Below are 20,304 nucleotides of genomic sequence, written 5' to 3' on the forward strand. Positions count from 1 at the left end.
ACAATTCCAGGAAAAATAATATGAACACGAATTAAAAAAAAAACAAAAAACAAACAAACCCAAACACCAACCTGAAGCAAATCTAAAAAAAAAAATTGCAAACGAAGTGCATGGGATGCACCCTATGTGCAGCAGGGGGTGCTCATAGTCCCAGACAGAAGCAGCCTGCAATGGCATAAAAGCCCGAGAAAAGAAGTGAGTCAGTGACTGTGCTGGAAAGAAGCGAGTCCAAAAGGAAAAAAAAAAAAAAAAAAGCCCTCTGAAGTTTTCTTTCTCGATCCACCCACGGAGGCTGCGAGACCCTAGAAGAGGGGAGAGGAAACTGCGGCTTTGCTGCTGGGATTGCTTCGGCGAGCGGCCACTGACCGGACGCTGCAGCCTTGGGGGTTGGGGACCCCGGCTGCCGGAGAGGATGATGCAGCCTTTTGCCGCTCCTGGCTGTGAAGGGGAGCCTTGACCTCGCAGAGCAGGTTGCAACTTCGGTGCGCAGGAATAAAGCCGGGGTAGAACACCTGAGCGCTGCAGAGGATTTTTTTGTACTACAGTCTCTTTATTTTTCAGTTTTATTTTTGTTTTTTGTTGGGGTTTTTTTTTTTTTTAAATTGATGTATCCCGTCCCGATCCGCTTAAGAGACATTACACCCACTCTCGCGTCCCCCTTCACCCCACGCTGACCTCTCGCCTGCTCCCCTCCAGCGGAAGGATGACAAGTTCAACCAGGAGGAACAGGTCGCAGCCCTGAAGAGGCTTCCATCCACTTGCCGTGGAAAGCGGGAACGACAAGGAAGCCAAAGACCGGGGGGGAAAGGGGGGGGGGGGGGGAGGGAGCCGGCATGCTGAGCCCCGGCTGGCTGTGCTGGGGGCTGCTCTGGGCCACCGGCCCCCTGGCGCTCTCTCTGCGGGACGGCGGCCACTCGGAGGCTTTCGCCTACCGGCGCCTGCGGAGCCACGAGAAGCGGGAGATGCAGAAGGAGATCCTGTCCGTGCTGGGGCTGTCGCACCGACCTCGGCCGCAGCCGCACCGCTCGCAGCAGCTGCGCCGGCAGCAGCCGCCTGGCGGGGGCGCCCTGCCCTCCGCCCCCCGCTTCATGCTGGAGCTGTACCGCGCCGCGTCCGGCCGGGAGCAGGGGGGGGGAGCCCGCGGGCGGCGGCGGCGCCGGCCCCCTGCCCAGCGCGCAGGACAGCGCCTTCCTCAGCGACGCCGACCTGGTGATGAGCTTCGTCAACCTGGGTGAGCCCGAAAAAAGCAGGGGCGTTCAGTTCGCGCGCCTCTGCCCCTGCGATTCGGTTTCCGAGTGGTGGTGGACGGGGTGGCACAAGTCTGGAGGCGTGGATTTGGAGGGCTTTGCACGGTTTTTTTAAATTTGGAAGTTTAAGACCTCCCCCCCCCCCCCCAATTCGGCAGGCTCTGGCCCCCGGGACACCTGCCCGGTGCGCTTTGCTTCCCTGGTGATTTCCTGCACGCTCTCGCTTCTCTTTTGTCTCCTCCAGCTGACCGGGTAAATAAAAGTCGGACAGGTGCCATCGGGATGTTTCCCCTGGAGGAACTCTCATTCACTCTCCTTCCCCCCCCGCGCCCTTCAGTTCCCCCTGGGTGGTAATCCGGGCCGGATGTAAGATTCATGGGTTGCCCCCCAGAAATCAGAGAGCAGCATGGAGAGAGCTAGTTTTGGGCACTTTCAGAATTTAGCGCCCTAGGCACGTCCTGCCTGTATTCCTATCTCTAAATTTGGCCCTGGGTCGTAATCCAGTAAAAAAAAAAAAAAAAAAAAATCAAAGATCCTAATTATAATATGTTGCCTGGTATTATGGGATTACCACAATGCAGCTCTCCACCTGGAAAATGCCCCATGAGGTCTCACCGTTTTGAAATATGATCATCGCCATCCCAAAAAGATTGGGGGGAGGGGGGGGGGCAGTGTCATCTTTAAAAGAAAAAACACCACACACATATTTAGAAGGCTCGGTTCCCAAGGGAATTCCAGATACCACTTTTCCAGCCAGGGAAATCATTTTCACTCCATTCTCACTGCCAAAGCTAGAGAAACATTGGATGTAATGGGCTCTTCAGGCCAAAGGAATGCCTCTTTTCTGCTTTGCAGTTACATTTTAAAACCTTACATGTTTCTACTTAGCTTGCATTAAACTACCATTGTTTCTTCCATGCATGCAGTTGTGATTATGAAATCATGGGTTATTATGAAAGAGGAAAGATCTTGATGCTGCACTGTAACTCTTGCAATAGCTCTACTTAAGAAAATATTGCCAACAGGTGTTTGTGAAAGTGGATGTGTGAGCCTGGGAGAGAGCTGAAGTGTGTATGGTGGTGGTAGGTTGACAGGCCAGAGGTCCATGGAGTTTCTGACTTCCTAAGAGAGGTCCATGTAAATGTAAGACATATTTTTATTCTAGGAATCAGATTGATCCTGGAGTCGGATTCTTTGTATGCTGTGATGCCTTTCATTGGAGCAACAGAAGAATTATTATTATTATTATTATTTTAAATTATGTTGTACATGAGTTTTTGAGAACACACAGGTCCCTTCTTGGATGTGAAGCATCTGAACCTTAGGAAACGCTGAAGGCTGTACATACTGTACTTTGGTTTATTGCCATCTGTCTCTTTTAGAACTGCAGCAAAAAAAAAAAAAAAAGTTCTGACTCTTAATGTGACTTTGTGCTGCTGATTATAAATCGGTTTGTAATCTGGGTAGCAGCAAACTACAGCAGGATTAGTAAACTTGCCCTGGGACTGTGAATGGACCTTTCAGGTTGCAGCTCTGCCAAGTAGTACCTATGATGTTATTGCTGGCTACAGAGGCTCCCTGTAGGTGTTCCTGTGCTTTTGCATGTGTGGCAGACGTGACTTGTAAAGGATAGAGGAAGATAATAACAGGCCTGTAAATGTTTTTAAATGTGGGTGGGAGGATAAAGATGGAAAGGCACAGTTTGCACCCCAAACACCATTGCTGGGCAACAGGCATACTTCTCTCCTCAGGACACAGACATAAGACTCTCCAGCAGAGTTTAAGACCAGGCTGGAACTGAGCTGACAAGCTGACATTGTGCTCTGCCGCTTTCATCTCTGTTTATATGGGGGCTCAAGTCTGATTTAACTCACTGCTGATGTGAGTTTGATGGACTTATAATTGTAGTGATTAGGGCACACATTTGTTTACAGAAAAAAAAAAAGCCATCCCTACAGTTTTCTCAGTCTCTCACCAGGAGCAGCCTAAAATTGGAATAACAAGTGTTGGAAAACAGGACTGAAGCATGCTGACAGAACCTGTGTGTGTGTGTTTTATGCCTAGTTCTGGTCAGCCAGCATTCACAGTCTGGCTTTCATGAGCACTAAAATTAGTTTTACCGCTCTAATACAAATACCGTGAAGCATGCACCAGAAGCTGTCTGTCAGTAAAAGGGCACCACAATATTAGGCCAGACGAGACTAGAGTACTAAACAAATGTTTCGTACTTTTAGTAGGTTATGACCTATTTAATAATTCCTTCTGAGAACGAAGGATTTGAATGAATCGTTATTTGGGAAAACCAAGCACAGTCCTTGTAACAACTTCTTGCATGTTGATTGCTGACTTAGACAGATGTGGTACATGCTTCCCTGTTTATAAACTTGTTTCTTTGCCTCAGGTAATATAAAACAGGGACCATTCTCCTTTTCCTCTCCCTGGTCCCCCCCCCCCTCCACTCTCTCTCTCTCTCTCTCTTCCTCACACAGTGGCATCAGGTAGGTCAAGTCTCCTGCAAACCGAGGTCTGGAAAGGGAGGGGGGGGGGGAGGGGGGCTTTCTTGAAATCTGAACACTTGTGATCTTTGGGGGGTTGCAGTGATCATTCTCATGTCCTCTGGTCCCAAGTGCATTCTTTTCACGATGATGTTTGAATTGTGCTGTGCTCTGAAGTTCAGACAGCTGATGACTGAACTGTGGGTACCACAGGAGGGAGAAGGGAGGGGGAGGTGCTGATGGCAGAGGGGCATCTCTCTTGTCTCTCGGTGCACCCTCAGCCTTTCCCACCCCTTCTGATGGTGTTGATTTTGGGGGAAGAGGAGAGAGGAGACTTGGCAGTTTTTTGGGTGGGGGGGGGCAGGTAGACTGGAGCTGGTAATTGGGGCAGGAGAGAGTGGAGGACTTGGGGATGTGAGAGAGCCCAAGTGTCCCGCATTTTCTGGGAGATTCCTGGGTTGTTTGCTCTGCCTCCCAGATTGCCACCTGGATCTCCTTTCATGGTGTCACCAAAGGCCTGCAGTCACAAATAGCTTTTAGCCCCCACAGTTCCTCCTCCTCTCCTCGTCTCTGAAGGGTAGCAGCAGCACTCTGGGGGCAGGAAAATTCACTGTCTCTGCAGGCACCAGCCATCTTCATCCCACTTTTCTCTTCTGGTTCAGAAAGGAAGTGCCATGGAAAGGAGGAGATGGGTGCCTGCAGAGACATTAAGCATGGGTGTGCTCTCTACTCCCGACCCTACAGTGCTGCAACTAGTAAATCTGTCTGCTTAAAGAACAGGGTGAGAGATTGCAGTAGGAGACTGCAGGGCATGATCAGGGATGCGAGATAAGGGACTGAAGGTTTGAGGCTGGGAAAGTGAGAATGGGGGTGTCTAAATACAGGGGGATGAGATTGGGAGTGAGTGGGGGGGGGGGGGTGAGGCTAGCAGGTGTGAGACTGGGAGCTGGGGAGTAGGAGTAGGAGTGTGTGAGATGGGCTGGGGATATTAGTGAGGGATGTGAGTCTGGGGCTGGAAGTAACGGAATTAAAGGGAGAGCAGGAGGTGAGAGAAGGAGCATGGGAGAGGGGGCGAGAAACTGAGGTAAGGGTGGAAATGGAAGGACTGGGGAGGGGATGAAAGAGAAGGGGAGTGAGACTCTGGGTAGGAGACAGAAGAAAGGGACTGGCAACAGGAGCGAGGATGGGCAGCAGGAAGGGAGCTGGGATTGGTGTGGAGATGGGAAACAGAGGTAAATAGACGAGGGCTGAGGAAGAGGTGAATGCAAAGAGAGGAAATGGGGGACTAGGGAGTGAGTGAAAAACAGGGAGATGGAAAATTGGTAGCTAGGCAGGAGGTAACATGAGAGAGGTTAAGGACTGGGAAGGAAGGATGGTGGGAGGAAGAGATGTAGAGGTGAGCTGGGGAGGAGATGGAGTAAAACCGGTGTTGGAAATGGGTGGAGGAGAGTAAGGACAGTGCGACCAAAACAGAAGCAAAACACCACAGGATGCTACATATTAAATAATCTGCTAGATAAATGAAGCTTGACAGACGTGCCGCAAATGCGCAGTAGTGCTCTACCGCGCATGTGCGGGTGAGCACATCGGTCAGAGCTTGCCTGTAACAAAAATGGCGCTGGGAAGAGCAGTAGCGGAGGCGAAGAGCGGTAGCGGTGCTGGCGAGGAGCAGTAGCGGCAGCGGCGCGTGCGAGGGAGGGAGGGACCTCCCCCGGAGATCTTCCGTTTGCGCCATCCGAAGGGGTTGTGAATGAGCTGAGAGAAGGGGAGTGACTGAGGGGTGGGGGGGAGTGACTGGGGAGGGGAGGAGGGAGAGACGGGAGGGGGAGGGAGGAGGGAGTGACTGAGGGGAGGGGGGGAGGGAGGAGGGAGAGAGGGGAGGGGGAAGGTGAGAGGGAGGGAGGGAGACTAGAGGGGGGAGGTGGGAGGGAGAATAGAGGGGGAGGGGAAATGGACCGAAAATCTTTTTTTAATGTAGCGTGTTGTTACGGGCTTAACGGCTAGTAAATCAATAAATCATGAAGGATAGCACAGCTCACTGGAATAAATTTAATATAAAATCAGTGCATATGTTCAAGTACCATCAAACAAAGGAAATGCATGAAGATAATAATACTACATGTTTACTGAGAGCCCTAAAGTGCTCATTCCATTAAAATCCATACACATGCATGGTGTAGGGAAAGAAGGAACAGAAAAAATGGGGAGCACTGCATGAGCAGACCTAGAGGGAGAAGAAGACCGCAGGTAGAGACATTAAACGGAGTCAGCAAGGCCCAAAAATATATAGTGTAGAATATCATGATTGGATTTTCCATTATTGATTATTCATTTTCATGCCTTATAGGTGCTTTGCTGCCTTTTTTACTCTGCACTTTCTCTGCTTTAATGACCGACTCTCTGATACAGGCAGATATGCCAAAACACGACCATGCTGGCTTTTAATTTTGTGTGTGTGGGTTTTAATTCTAATGCCATAGGGCAGTGGTTCCCAAACCTATTCTGGAGGATCCCCAGGTTTTCAGGATCTGCGCAATGAATATGCATGAGATAAATGTGCATGCACTGCCTCCACCGTATACAAATTCTATCTCATGCATATTCACTGCGGAGATCCTGAAACCTGACTGGCCGAGGGTCCCCAAGGACAGTTTTGGGAACCTCTGTCATAGGGGTTTCAAACAGACTGGATTTTTGCAAGTAGGGTGAAAGTTTTGAATTGTTTTTGTTTTTAGATGGTGAATAGCAATTGGAACTGGTTCTGGCCTCCTTTAGGCTCTCTTGCCGTACTTGCTGGGGCTATGCCAGAAAAATATAGAGTGCTCTGGAGATGAATGAGACCCATTCTATAGGTTGCACATTCAGCCACTTCTCAGGCCTTTAAGCTGCTTTACTATGTCTTACATTTTATTTTCTACCATACAACTATTACTACTACTACTATTACTTAATGTTTCTATAGCGCTGCACGACATACACAGTGCTGTACAAACATACAGAAAGACAGTTCCTTTTCAGTAGAGCTTACAATCTAATAATACTAACATACAAGATAAGAGAGTTGGGGTATTTCGTAAAGTATGACAATGGTTAAAAAGAAAAGTTAGTTAACAAGACTAAAAGCAGACAATCAGGCATAAGATTTAAAAGTGGTTTCAAAAAGTTGGGTCTTTAGATGGGATTTAAATACGGCAAGAGAGGGAGCGTGCTGCATTAGTTCAGGAAGACTAATCCAAGCACACGGCGCAGCCAGGTGGAAAGCACGGAGTCAGGAATTGGCAGTAGAGGAGAAAGGCACGGATTGGAGTGACTTATCCGACGAGCGGCGTGCACAGGGGGGGGGGGGGGGGGGGTGTAGGGAGAGATAAGAGAGGAGAGGTAGTGAGGTGCTGCAGAGTGAAGGCTCTTGTAGGTGAGTAAGAGGAGTTTGAACTGTATGTGGGAACAGATAGGGAGCCAATGCAGTGACTTCAGAAGAGGGGTCATGTGAGCGTAGTGTCTTTGGTGAAGGATAAGTCATGCAGCTGAATTTAGGACAGATTGCAGTGGAGAGAGATGGCTTGCCAGGAGACCTGTGAGGAGCAGGTTGCAATCATCCTAAGCGGGAGCATATGAAAGAGTGGATAAGGGTTCTGCTAGTGTGTTCAGAAAGGTAAAGATGGGTTTTGGCAATGTTATAAAAGAAATAACACATTTTAGCAGTCTTTTGGATATGAAGATGGAAGAGGACTCCAGGGTTACAGGTTAATGGGCCCGGGATGATGACCGTGTTATCCACAGAAACAGAGAAAAGAGGAAGAGGGGAGGTGGGCTTGGGGGAAAGATAAGGAGCTCCATTTGGCCATGTTGAGTTTAAGGTGGTGGCAACGGGACATCCAGGCAGCAATGTCAGAGAGGCTGAGCGAGATCCGGGACTGGATTTCAGGTGAAATTTCTGGTGTAAAAAAGGTAGATCTGGGAGTCGCTGGCATAAAAATGATATTTAAAGCCATAAGAGGAAATCAGAGCACCAAGGGAATTAGTATATAGTGAGAAGAGAAGAGGGCCCAGGATGGAGCCCTGAGGCACACTGACAGTAGAATGGCAGTAGAAGAGGAGCCACCAGAGGAAACGCTAAAAGTGCTATGGGAGAGGTAAAAGGAGAACAAGAGAGGACAGAGCCCTGAAATCCAAGCGAGGACAGCGTATCAAAGAGAAGGTGGTGATAGACTGTCAAAAGCAGCAGACAGGTCAAGGAGGATAAGGACAGAGTAAAGATTTAGCTATAAGCAGGTCCTTGGAAACTTTGGCAAGGGCTGTTTCAGTTGAATGTAGAGGGCGAAAACCAGACTGGAGTGGATCAGGAATGGCTTGAGATGTGAACAGCATGTTCAAGTGGTTTGGAGGCAAAAGGGAATGGGATGATAGTTGGCAGGACAGGTAGGATCCAGTGAATGTTTTTTTTTAAGGAGTGGAGTGATTGCAGCAGGAACAGTAATAGTGGAGAGTGATACCTGTAGGTGCTCTGATAATGGTCATGCAGTTTACCTGTGTCATAGCGTAGATGTTATGGAAATTGTTTTACTTTGTCAGCATTCTCATGTATATTGATGTTCACATATGTACAGCACCTTGAGCTGCTTTTGAATGAAACAGAAATGTAAGAAAGAGAAAGAAATCGATATTAGAGACAGATATGGAGCAGGAAATGAAAAAGGCAGGAGGAGAGAGAAGAAACAGAAAGTGGCAACAAAACTGACAAGAGGAAATCAGAAAAAAGAGACCGGGATCAATGTGGTTAGAAAATTAAAATGTCCAGATGACAAAGGTAGAACAAAGCATTTTATTTTCACTTTAGTGACTGGAATATGCCAACTTTGGGAATGTGCACGCTCTGACATCTTTATGTTTTTAATATTGGAGGAATTGCATTTCTTTTTCTCTGGTGTTCACTGCATGCACAATCTGGTTTCTTGAGTTTCTGTTTCAGTTTTTGTCTTTGCATTTCAAATCTGTGGTCGCATTTTCTGTATTTGTCCTCTCCTTGTTCTGCATATGTGACAGAGGCGAGAGATTCTGCTACTGTGTAGTTTCTGTACAAGTCAAGCTTGGTTTATTTTTTTCCAGTAGGAAGTGTACTGGTGTTACATGCATAGCAACATAGTAATGACAGCAGAAAAGGATCAAATGGTCCATCCAGTATGCCCAGCACGTTTCTTACGGTAGTACTGCCGCTCCTTGCTGTTATCCCCAACCCATAAAAAAAGTTCTGCTAGCAGCATTTTTACTGCGTAATGAACCTTCTTGAAAATTCAGGCAGTGCTGCTTGACATGCTTTGCTGATGGACTTGGCTGTAGAAGCAGTCCTGTGCTTTTTCCCTTATGTCTGCGTATCAGTACCCCACACCATAAAAGTCAGGGCCTGTGATAGTTGTTGTCTGAATCCAATTCCTCTTTCTCCCTTTTTCATGGGAAGGATTGTTGCTATTTGAGTCCTGGAAGTTGGTACTGTTAGTGTGTGTGTGTGTGCGCGTGTGGGTTTTTGTGTTTGTTTTTTTGCATAGTTTTGTATTTCACAATGTGCCTGGCAATGGAGGGAGTTTGTGTTGCTATTACTGAAGTGCTGCCAGAATTTGAATACATATATTTTTTGTATAGTGAGTTGTAAGGGGAAACATCCTAGTTCTGCACTGCACCCATTTTGTTGGGTATAGAGTTTTTGTGGATACAGACTGATTATTTACAGGGTTCGCATTAACTCCAGACTTTATTCCCATTTAGGAGAATTGGTTGAATGATGCTGTTGGATATTTTAAAGGTAGTCTTACCTGGGTGGTGGAAACTGGCTTGAGGCTTTTTTTATTGTATAAAAGAACCTTAGGATTTTTCTCTTTATAGCCAATTCAGGGGTGAAAAAATTCTGGGCATCTGATCGTCAACCAGGCAGATGCTGCTGGTAATAGTGGGGAAAAGGTGCTGCTAGTTCCCAAGGAGGAAGCAATTCTCCTGTACTGCCAGAGACAGACATGCAAGCTGATTAGCTGGAGAAGGAGAGCCTGAGAATTGGGGAGCAGTTGGTATGGGGTATTTTCTGATATTGTAATGTTGTAGTGTGTATGCATTTTCCAGTGAATAAGCCATGCTACATTATATTATGCCTTCTGGCATCAGCGCATTGCATCCAGCCATAAGATGGGAAAACAATCATTGATGTATATGCGAGAGAGAGAGGGTAGGACTGAGGTTACATCCCTGTTGCATTCTGTGTCCTTCTTTGAAGCTGTTTGAATGTTTATCGTTACCTTACGGCTTACCTAGATGATAATGGAGACCAGTAAAATAGGATAAGCTGTCAATGTTCAAAAATCCCTTGTGGTGGGCCCTGGCAACCTGTGTAGAAATGCCCTTGGTACCAAGATGCGCCATTGGGTGTAATGTGATCATTTCAGTCATATTGGAGTTGTTTTTACTCACTACTGGATACATTTTTTAATGGTATTGTGCTACATTTCTCTGCACAATTTAAAAAAAAAAAAAGCAGATTTGAACTCGGGGTATGAATTTATCATCCTGCCCAATTAGGTTTGTGAGGTTGCACACTCTCTTGTATTGGTAACGCATGAGGCGAACTGTTCTTCTCAGGGGTTAGAGGCAGCGAGACCTGTAAGGCACAGTCAGCCTGCTTTCATGGATTTAAGCCTTGTGCATCAGGATTTGTTTTCTCATCAAGAGCTAGCTAAAGCCATTGCAGTGTGTGATTTATTTATTCCAGATTCAAGGGTTTGTTGGGGTGCTTGACATTCCTCTGGCATGGTTTGAAATGTTAAGCCATTCAGCATCACTGCAAACTTTTTTTTTTTTTTTTTAATTCTGGCATTAACCTTCCTCTCAACTCACCCACAGAGGAAGATAATCACCTCTCCCTGACTCCCCCACGCTAAACACATCACTTGCCTCCATATACGCCAACGGCACCAACCCATTAAATATCAGAACGTCTCAAAATGCTCACCCATTGATACCTCGATAATTGATAGGAGATTCAAAGCACTGTAAGCATGTGAGGTGGTCTCACTAGCACGGGAAAATTATTCCTTGTTTCACACAGAGGAAGTCAAATACATAGTTTGCTTCTCATAAACTCAGGTTTCTGCACATTGGCATATGTTTTGTTAGGTTTGCAGACCATAGCAAGCAGTGATGCACAAGGTTCACTTTCTCACTTCTAAGTCCTAGTCCTGGCCCCACACCCACACTGACAGCTGCAATCAGAGAAATTCTGCGCTGAGTGTCCTACAGCCTTCATGCTCTGATAGGTGCTGGGCATCCTGCCTCCTCTTGTCTTGCATGGGCTTCCTGTTACCATGGAAACCCATGTGCAGGGCCTGTCAACACTCAACGGCTGCAGCAGGCCCCCATGCTGATTTTTTCTAGTTGCTGGTGTGGGCCGGCAGTGCAGTGGCAGGCCTAGAGACTGCTAGTATGGCAGCAGTGGCAAGGCTCCTGCGCCCATATACATTTGGTGCCAGAAGCAGTTGCCTATGCCTTAGGCCTAAATCCAGGCCTGCCTGCCGCTATTGCTTGCCTCCTCCTATAAAAGATAGACAGGAGTTCTGGAGGTGGTGTTCCTGCCTGTTTCTTCCTGCAGTTACACCACTGTGGCTTCTGCCTATGCTGTCTGCCTCCCTCTCTGAACCCAGCCTGTTGTCTTCCCAGGTCCGGGCCAGAGACCACTATTGCTTTTCTGCTGTTGCCAGCCAGGCAACCAAGGAGTATTCTGTGGAGTTAAAATACTAAGGTTTCACCTCACTTCCCTCGCTGGTAGTGGTAGTGGTGGTGGTGGTGAGGGGAGTATAATAATTTCTCACAAGTAGCATATGGGCTTTTGCTTATTTATCTATCATGATTTGAATATATTTCTGGGATTGTTTTCATTTGTATTTATTATATTTTTTGATGTTCATTGTTTTCTTTGAAATGAATGAAAAAGCGATTCATACATTTAATATAATGCTTCAGAAAAATTGTAAAAATCAAGAGTTCTTATGTAAAACTACAATGATAAATGGGAGCAGAGAAAAATTGTATTTAGCTGCTGCGTGTCCATTTGTCCCATAAAAAAAAAATCAATCCCTGTGACTGTTTCATGTATGAGGGAAATGAGGCAAACTTTGGCATTCTGTTTTCAAATGTGACCTTGGTATGGTTAAATCGTAATGTATGTGTTCAGTATTGAGATGTGAGCAGAAGATTAATCGGCAAAGAAAACCATTTGTTTTCTAGTGCCCCCGCTGCATGCAGATGTTGCAGAAGAAATGCATATATTCCCAGGGAATGTTAACGAGTTCTTGCATTTCAGGTAGAACATCTGCATGCAGCAGGGGCACCAGAAAACTAAGGGTTTTCTCCGTTGATAATGCAGGCTGGAAAATGCTGAGATTTTACGCAGCTTTTGGAATTTCACAATTTTTCAGCCCGGTTTGACACTCCCATTGGCAGTAAGAAGGGTCAAGGGATGACTAGGGGCTGTTTATGAGCCTGACGGCGAGGACTGCACAGTAGCAGCAGGATGTCTGTGAGCACAGAAAGTATAGACTCTACCAGTTGATGTTAAGGGCAGTTCAGTAATTTAATGATTAAATATAACAGTTTATAGATGACACCTCCCCTCCCCTCCCATCCCTCCAGTCCTCAGGCACAGTCCAGATATGGCCTGTCAAAATGTTGACAGCCCTAAATCTGAACAGGACAAATCCTCTTTTTTTTTTTTCCCCTTTCCTTTAGGATTGCATCTTGCTGCACCATCCCACACCATTTGCAGGAAAGGGATACCCCTCCTCCCACGGATCATTTGGGAATCCTGAGGCAGGGAGCATCTCCTACCCTGCCTCTCCTTAGTCGCCATCCAAAACGTCTCTCCCTCTCTCCAATCTTCCAGACAGCTGAACTCCCTTTGTCTGCTCCCCCGGACTCCCGGAGTCACTCTTTATAGTCCTGCTCCACTGGGCCACCCTGTGAGACTGCCCCCCAGGATCCTCCCAATGCTGGAACATTCCCCATTTTAATACATAGTGAAGCCAAGAGGGAGTCACACCATAATGAAACAGGTAAGGCATTTTTACAGACCTTTAGCTAGGGAGTGCAGACGGTGCGGTGGCATGGAGAGGGTCGGAAGAGGCAGAGCTTCTTCCTGTTATTGCCATGATTTGTATGCAGCACTGCACAGAAACACATAATAGTCCCTGCTCCTTGGAGCTTACAATCTAGTCAAGACAGACAGACAAGGCACTCAGTAAAAGAAAGTGTGAGCCTTTGAGCTGAAACAGCAAGGCCATGACACTGAGAAGAATTAAAGCAGGTGGTTCTAGGTAGCATTAAACTGAGGATATTAATTGTCATCAAATATGATGTAATTCTATAGAAAAATAAAGAGAAGAGGGGAGAAAATTTAACGTCTGACAGGTTTGAGTTGTTAGGGAGGGTAGGTGGTGGCTGAACTGTTAGTGCTAATGCTTTCCACTTGTTCAGCCTTCCTTTCCTACAGGGAAACTGGCTTTGTGAGGTCATCACGTCTACGCGTCTGTCCCCCGTAAATATCTCTCTCCTCTAATGACATTTGAGCCATTCATCCAACTTCATTCAAATTTGGGCCACAGATAGTAGAGCATCCCATGACTCCCGGCTCATACTTTTCAGGTGTCCTCAAATTTCCCCAACAATTAGAATCAATCCTTTTTTTGTTTTCTGTAGGCTAAGAGACACTTCAGTTCAGTTGAAATCTCTGGGCACATTTGCGATATCATCGAGCATTTTGAAAGCTGCCTTGCCACTGGTTAGTGCCAGTGCTCAAGAAGGATATTAGGCACCACGAAACGTTCAGACTTCTTGTTAAAGATAAAATGGTAAAATAATAAGACATACCATACTAGTGAATGTTGTACATGGTCATTACAACACTGGGCAATGATTGAACAGCTTGGCCTGTGATTTCAGAATGTATCATTTGCCCAATCACCACCTCATGTCGCATTTCAGCTCTGGCACGCTTCCTGTACTCAGGATGGGAACTTTGCTATTCATTTCCACATTTTTTTCTCTCAGTCATTCCAATCAGATCTAACAACCCCCTTCCCCGTGCCTCCTCCCCCCCTCAAGTTAATAGCCAGATGATGGTTAGGACTTTGGATAGTGAGCCCTGATTGCACTTTTGAGGGCCATCTCTATATAAAAGAATTCCTAAGCATAAGAGCTGAAAGGAGAAATGGAACACAGTGGGCACATCTGTCTTAATTTACAAAAAATGAAATGCTTTATTGATTTGAAGCAGCACTTATGGAAAATGTATATTACTTACAGTGTACTGTTCCAGAAAGAAAATGGATACTAACTCAACCCCCCTCCATGGAAAGGGGACACCTAATTTGCAGTGTGCACTGACAGACGGTTTAATAGAGTGCAGAGTATTTGGCTGCCCTCTGGCATGCCTGAACTCTGTTCTTGCTTTGCATTGTGCCATTGGAATGATTGTGTGCAGGTTCCTGCTGGCATTGTGGGAGGTTTAAAGGTCTTAGAGCTTAGCGGAGGAAGTAGGAAGCATGACTGCTATGCAAAGGGAGAGATTTCTCTGCGATTGTGTTATGAAAATAAAGACCGTTGGAGTGTTCCACGTTTCCGAAGCTTGAGCCAGGGTATGCTAACTGTGGCAGTTGTGTGATTCAGCTGTCAGATGCTGCTTCGCAGACTGCAAAACAATTATCATGTAAAGATGAGTAACATCCCAGAGGGGAATATTTCCATCCAACTGAACTACAGGCAATGAGTGAGAAATGTACAATTTTTGTTTTGTGTGTGTGTGCTGTCTAGATCATATTTATAAGAGGACAGTTGAGGGAAACCAGTAAAGTGCAGAACCAAACACAACCAGAATCCAGACAGGTAGGAATATTTTCATTCCCAAAATTGATTGGAATATAATGAAATCCTTTCATGTAAATGCTGGTCACAGGTGCTAGGAAGTATATTGAACAGAGAAGTGTCCTAGTAACACTGCTGAGAAACTAAAGCCATTTTAACACTTAAGCAGGCAGGAGAACTCATATATCTTGTGCATTTGTAAGAGCTGCTTCCATTCAGGAGTGGGAGTGCGAACATAAGAAATGCCAGACCAGGTCAGACCAAAGGTCCATCAAGCCCAGCATCCTGTCTCCGACAGTGACCAATCCAGCTTGCAAGTATCTGGCGGGATCCCAAAGAATAAATCAAATCCTTCTTACTCACAACCAGGATGCAGTGGCTTCCCCAAGTCTGCATGGCTAATAGTGGTTTGTGGACTTTTCCTTGGAACTTGTCCAAACCCTTTTTAAACCCAGCTATGCTAACTACTTTTACCACATCCTCTGCCAACAAATTCCACAGTTTAGCTGTAAGTTCTCTGATTTGTTTTAAAAGTACTACCCATTAGTTTCATGGAGTGTCCCTGAGTCTTAGTCCTATTGGAAAGGGTAAATAACTATTCCCTATTTATCCCTTTCACACCACTCATGATTTTAGAGATCTCTCTCTATCACAGCTCCTTTCAGCTGCCTCTTCTCCAGGCTGAAGAGCCCTAACCTGTTTATAGTCTTTCCTCACAGGGGAGCCGTTCCATCCCCTTTATCGTTTTGGTCGCTCTTCTCTGCACTTTTTCAAGTTTTAGCTCTATGGGGCGACCAGAACTACACACAATATTGAAGGTGCAGTCACAGCATGGATGGATACAGAAGAATTATGACATTTTCCATTCTATTTTCCATTCCTTTCCTTATAATACCTACCATTCTTTTTGATCACTGCTGAGGATTTCAAAACATTGTTCACTATGACTCCAAGATCCTTTTCCTAGTATACAAAACCCAGCAGCAGTATGTATCTATAGTTTGGGTTATTCTTCCCTATATGCATCACTTTGCACTTGTTCATATTACATTTTTTCTGCCATTTAGACACCCAGCCCCACAGTTTCACAAGGTTCTCTTCCAATTCCTCATAATCGGCTTGTGATTTAACTACTTTGAACAGTTTTATATCATTTGCAGATTTGATAACCTCACTCATCACTGTCTTTCCGATCATTTATAAATATTAAAAAGCACCAGTCCCAATACAGATCCCTGGGGCTGGTGCATTTTAATAGGGATGTGAATCGTGTTTCTGATGATTGAAAATATCGTACGATATTTTCAAAGTCGTCAGAAATCAGGGGCTCCTCGAAACCGATAGGAAAACCCCACAAAATTGTTCATGGGGTTCTCTTATCGTTTTGGGAGGAGGGCGGGAAAAACAGCACACTAAAACAACCACTAAACCCACCCCGACTCTTTAAAACCGCCCCCTTATCTTCCCCCACCCTCCCGATCCCCCCCAAAATGTTTTAAAATTACCTGGTGGTCCAGTGGGGGCGCTGGGAGCAATCTCCCGCTCTCGGGCCATCGGCTGCCACTAATAAAAATGACGCCGATGGCCCTTTGCCCTTACCATGTGACAGGGTATCCGTGCCATTGGCCGGCCCCTGTCACATGGTAGGAGCACTGGATGGCCTGCGCCATTTTTAAAGATGGTGCCGGCCGTAATGGATGGCCGGCACCACTGGACCACCACTGGACCACCAGGTAATTTTATTGCATCTAAAAACTTTACCTGCCTTGCATATTTGTTTTTTGTTCTCTGTTCATTTTTATGTATGTTTTAGATTGTAAACTGCCTCAATCATTGAAGTATATGGTCTAGAAATAATTTTAAATAAACAAATGTCCAGATGAGATATTTATTTCATCAATATTGGGATCATTGAAATCTCCCATTATTATAGTGGTGTTAGCTTCCCTAATTTCTGTTAGCATTTCACTCTCTGTCTCTTTATCTTGGCCAAGTTAATGGTAGTACATCCCCATAGCTATATTTTTTCCCTATCACACAGGTAATTTCTTTCTATGTAAATTCCATATTGCATTTTGCTTCCTGTGGGACTTCTATCCTGTTTGACTTTGTCATCCTTAACATATAGAACTACCACTCTACTAATATGACCTGGCCTATCATTTCACACTCCGTGTATTTTTTGTGCCTTTTTTCTTTTCTTTCTAGCTCTATCCCCTTGGTGACATTCCATGTGAATCTCCCATGATATGTGTGAACTAAATGCAATGATTACTGATTTGTTTTCCTTTGGCATGATATAGATAATGTTTCTTCTCCTTATTAATTACTGATATTTGACTCAAGTAATTATTGTATTATGTTAAAACTTAATAAATATTACATTTAAAACTTTAATAAAAGTATGTACATCAAAAAATGTGCTTGGAGTGGGTAGGAGGGGAAAAAAGGACACTGAAAATGAACCTAGCTTTCATTTAAATCAGGCACACATACTAAAAATTAAGCTAGCTTTCTTTAAATCAGGCACACACACAATGTCCCAGCAAAGCAATACCTAAAAATCCTTTTCAATTACACCAAATTCATTTTCTGCTTTCAGTATTCTTTCAGGAATAGGGATAAGATTAGCCCCCCCAAATATGTTTTATGCTCCATCATCACCAGGAGGCCTAGCTGGCATTGCACTTACTAAAGCTGGAATCTGGTGATTTGCCATCTCCCCTTTCTGCTCATAAGAGGAAACTTTGCCACCCATACTTGCCTTCCACAGTTCACAAAACTAGGAGATTCCACTCTTAGTCTACGTCTCCTTGGGGTGGGAGAGAGAGAGTTGGGCAGACGGGATAGACCATTTTAGTTTTTATTTGCCGTCATTTACTGTTTTGCTATGAATTAGTGGCATATGATCATATAGCAAAGCTCAAACAAAGAGGAACTAAAAAAAAACCCAAAAAAAAACCCCATGGGTCTGCAGATACTATTGAAGAAAGTTATTCTTTGACTGATCACAAAATGTGATCATTCCAAAGCCTGGATATGTTAATCTCAGACTGGATCAGAGAATATAAGAGTTTGAACAGGAAGTTAAAATGGGTTGTAATACAACTGCTTTCACTTCCTTTTCCCAATGGAAGCAAAGGAAGGTGATATGGTAACAGTGAGCCCTAGAAGCAAGATCAAAAATCAGTGATGGCCACTGGACCCACACCCTATTGACTGGGAAGAGGAATAAGGGAGTGAAGCCTAGGAGGCAGTGGCAAGGATTAGAGAAAAGAGGGGAGAGAATGAATACAATTATGGGAAAGAGCTAACATGAAGGTAGAATGAACAAGAGTGAGGGTGGGATCATAAAAGTGAGCCATTAAAAAAGGAGATGGTAAATAGAAATAAAGAACAAACTAAAGAATGAAATCATATTTAGTGTTTTGTTTGCTTAAAGTATGTAATTATTTGCTGATTTTGTTCAAATTATATAGGAAAGAGTTGTATATATATCTTCTGTAAAGATACTTTTATGACCATAACTATGTCCTTATATGTATGTCCAATGCAGTCATATATTGTATAGTATAATCAATACTGTGGTGACCAGTTATTTAATACAAGTTCTTTGAAAGTGTATATATTTCCTTTTTTGCAGTCTCTAATATATCAATTCTGAATTCACTAGTATTTTTTTTTTTTTTTTTTTTAGAATAAAGTCCATCATGGATTCCTAGTCAGGCCTTGTATATGTGTACTTCTCCTTCAGTCATTTTTTTAGAGCTATTGGTGAATTATTTTTTCTAAGACTGTGTTATGATGCCAAGGTGTAAGAGGTAGATGTAAGCAGAAGGTGTTGCGCTCGGGGGTGGACCCTTGTCCTGGGGCAAGGATGGAAGGGCTCCTGAAAGGGAACAGGAGGTAACTGGCCCCAGGGGGCGGAGCACTGAAGGAAACAGAGGCTAGGTAGAGCTTCACCATTGGAAGCCCAAGGTCCTCCCGGAAGGAGCCCGTAGGGACCTGGGCCGCTTGGACTTAGGTGGGACTCTCAGGGTCTCCTGGGAGAGTGGAAGTCCGGCGTGCCCCCAGACACAGAAGGAGCGCGGTCAGGTTCGAGCTGGAGCAGGGAGAACCAGAACAGAGTTGGTGATGACAAGGCGAGGAACAGAGCCAGAAGGCAAAGAACAGAGCCAGAAGGGGAGGTCAGGCAGGCGAAAGGTCAATGTCCATAGGTCAGTCCGAGGAGTGGTCACCGAAGCAAGGGTCAGATACCGGAGATCAGATGTAGTCAGGGACAAGCAGAGGTCTAGAGGCGGGTGGTGAGCAGGTCTGGAACAGGCTGAGGTCTTTGAGGCAGGTGGAAGACAGACGAGTCAGGAACTAACTGGGGTCGTTGACAGGCGGCAGACAGGCAGGCAGGTCAGGAACAAGCCGAGGTCAGTACCAGAAGTCAGTCTGAGGGTATTACCTGGGAAGGCAGATGGACGAACACAGGAACAGGCAGGATGCAGGAACAAGACAGGAACAGAACTGTAACAGAAGGATCCTGGAACAAGACTAGGAACAAGGTACAAAGTCTAGCAGTATAGCAGTGGTGCTGAATGGAAGAAAGACCCCTAATGTGTAGAATAGGGGGTATAGCAGCAAGACAGAGTGGCATGGGAGTAGCCTTTTTCTTGTTGAAGCACTTGCCACTTGTCAGATTTAATACAAGAAAATGATGTGTCATCAGTATCACTTTTGTGACATAAACTTTTATTTCGTTCCCTACTTGAAATCTTTCTGCTGGGCGGAATTTTGAGTTTCCTGCTTTCCAGTTGAAACTTATGTCATAATCAGAACATGTAATGGCTTTTCCTGAATGTGGCTTTCCTAGTAATTTGTGAGGTTTGCTTTATTAAAAAAAACCAAAAACCTTTTCCCATATTCTGTAACTGAAAACTCCTTCCCCTTTGTTGATTTTTCTGGTGTTGCATTAGTTCTCTCTTCCTAGTGAAACCTTTATGACATTCAGAGCATGTGGCTCTTTTCTCCTGTGCCTGCATTTCTTCCTTCTGACTGAGGGTTTTTTGGGACCCCCTGTATAACCAAGAAAGAAAGAAGAAGGGAGGGGGGGAGAACTTGGCAGGGATCCTAAAGATGTGCAACAAAACAGTAAGGCAGAGAACCAGAAAAGAGTGGGGTGGGGGAAGAAACTTGTATTTTTTTTTTTCTTCTTAAATTTTTTTTCTAGGGACAATACACCCCAAATATAATCAACAAAGAAAAAGAGTGGGAGAGTTAGGCTGGGATTATAGAGGGGTGCAACAATTATTTTTCTAGGGCCAAAACACCCCAGTATAGCCAGCCAACAAATAGGATGTGAGAACTAGGCTGATATCCAAACAGCAAACACGGAGGAGCCAAAACTCCCAGGCTGGTACATAATAAGCATGGCAGGGAGACATATTAACAGCATGGCCCCTAAGGTGGTATATCAGGGGCATGGCAGGCTGGTAAGTGGCAGCAAAATGCTTAAGGCGATATATAAAGGGCATGGAAGGTAAGATCTCTAAGGTGGCATATAATTGGGGCATAGTAGGCAGGCTGAGTGACAGCAAGGTTTCAAGGTGCTTTCAGTCATCTTGCCACTTACATGGAAATTCTGGAAACCCAAGCAAAGGCAGATTGATTTTCAAAAAGAC

The 20,304-nt window shown here is 45.2% G+C and overlaps 1 protein-coding gene across 1 annotated transcript in view; it reads left to right on the plus strand.

Annotated features, from left to right (window-relative positions):
- Positions 1-222: 222 nt before the first annotated feature.
- Positions 223-20,304, plus strand: part of BMP6 (bone morphogenetic protein 6) — a 384,691-nt gene continuing 364,609 nt past the window's right edge. Inside the window, 2 exon segments of the mRNA XM_029590627.1 lie at positions 223-1,124; positions 1,126-1,231. Of these exon segments, the coding sequence (XP_029446487.1) occupies positions 834-1,124; positions 1,126-1,231 (397 nt within the window). The 5' untranslated portion in view covers positions 223-833.

Source organism: Rhinatrema bivittatum, chromosome 2, assembly GCF_901001135.1.
Source record: "Rhinatrema bivittatum chromosome 2, aRhiBiv1.1, whole genome shotgun sequence".
In the NCBI taxonomy this organism is placed as follows: domain Eukaryota; kingdom Metazoa; phylum Chordata; class Amphibia; order Gymnophiona; family Rhinatrematidae; genus Rhinatrema; species Rhinatrema bivittatum.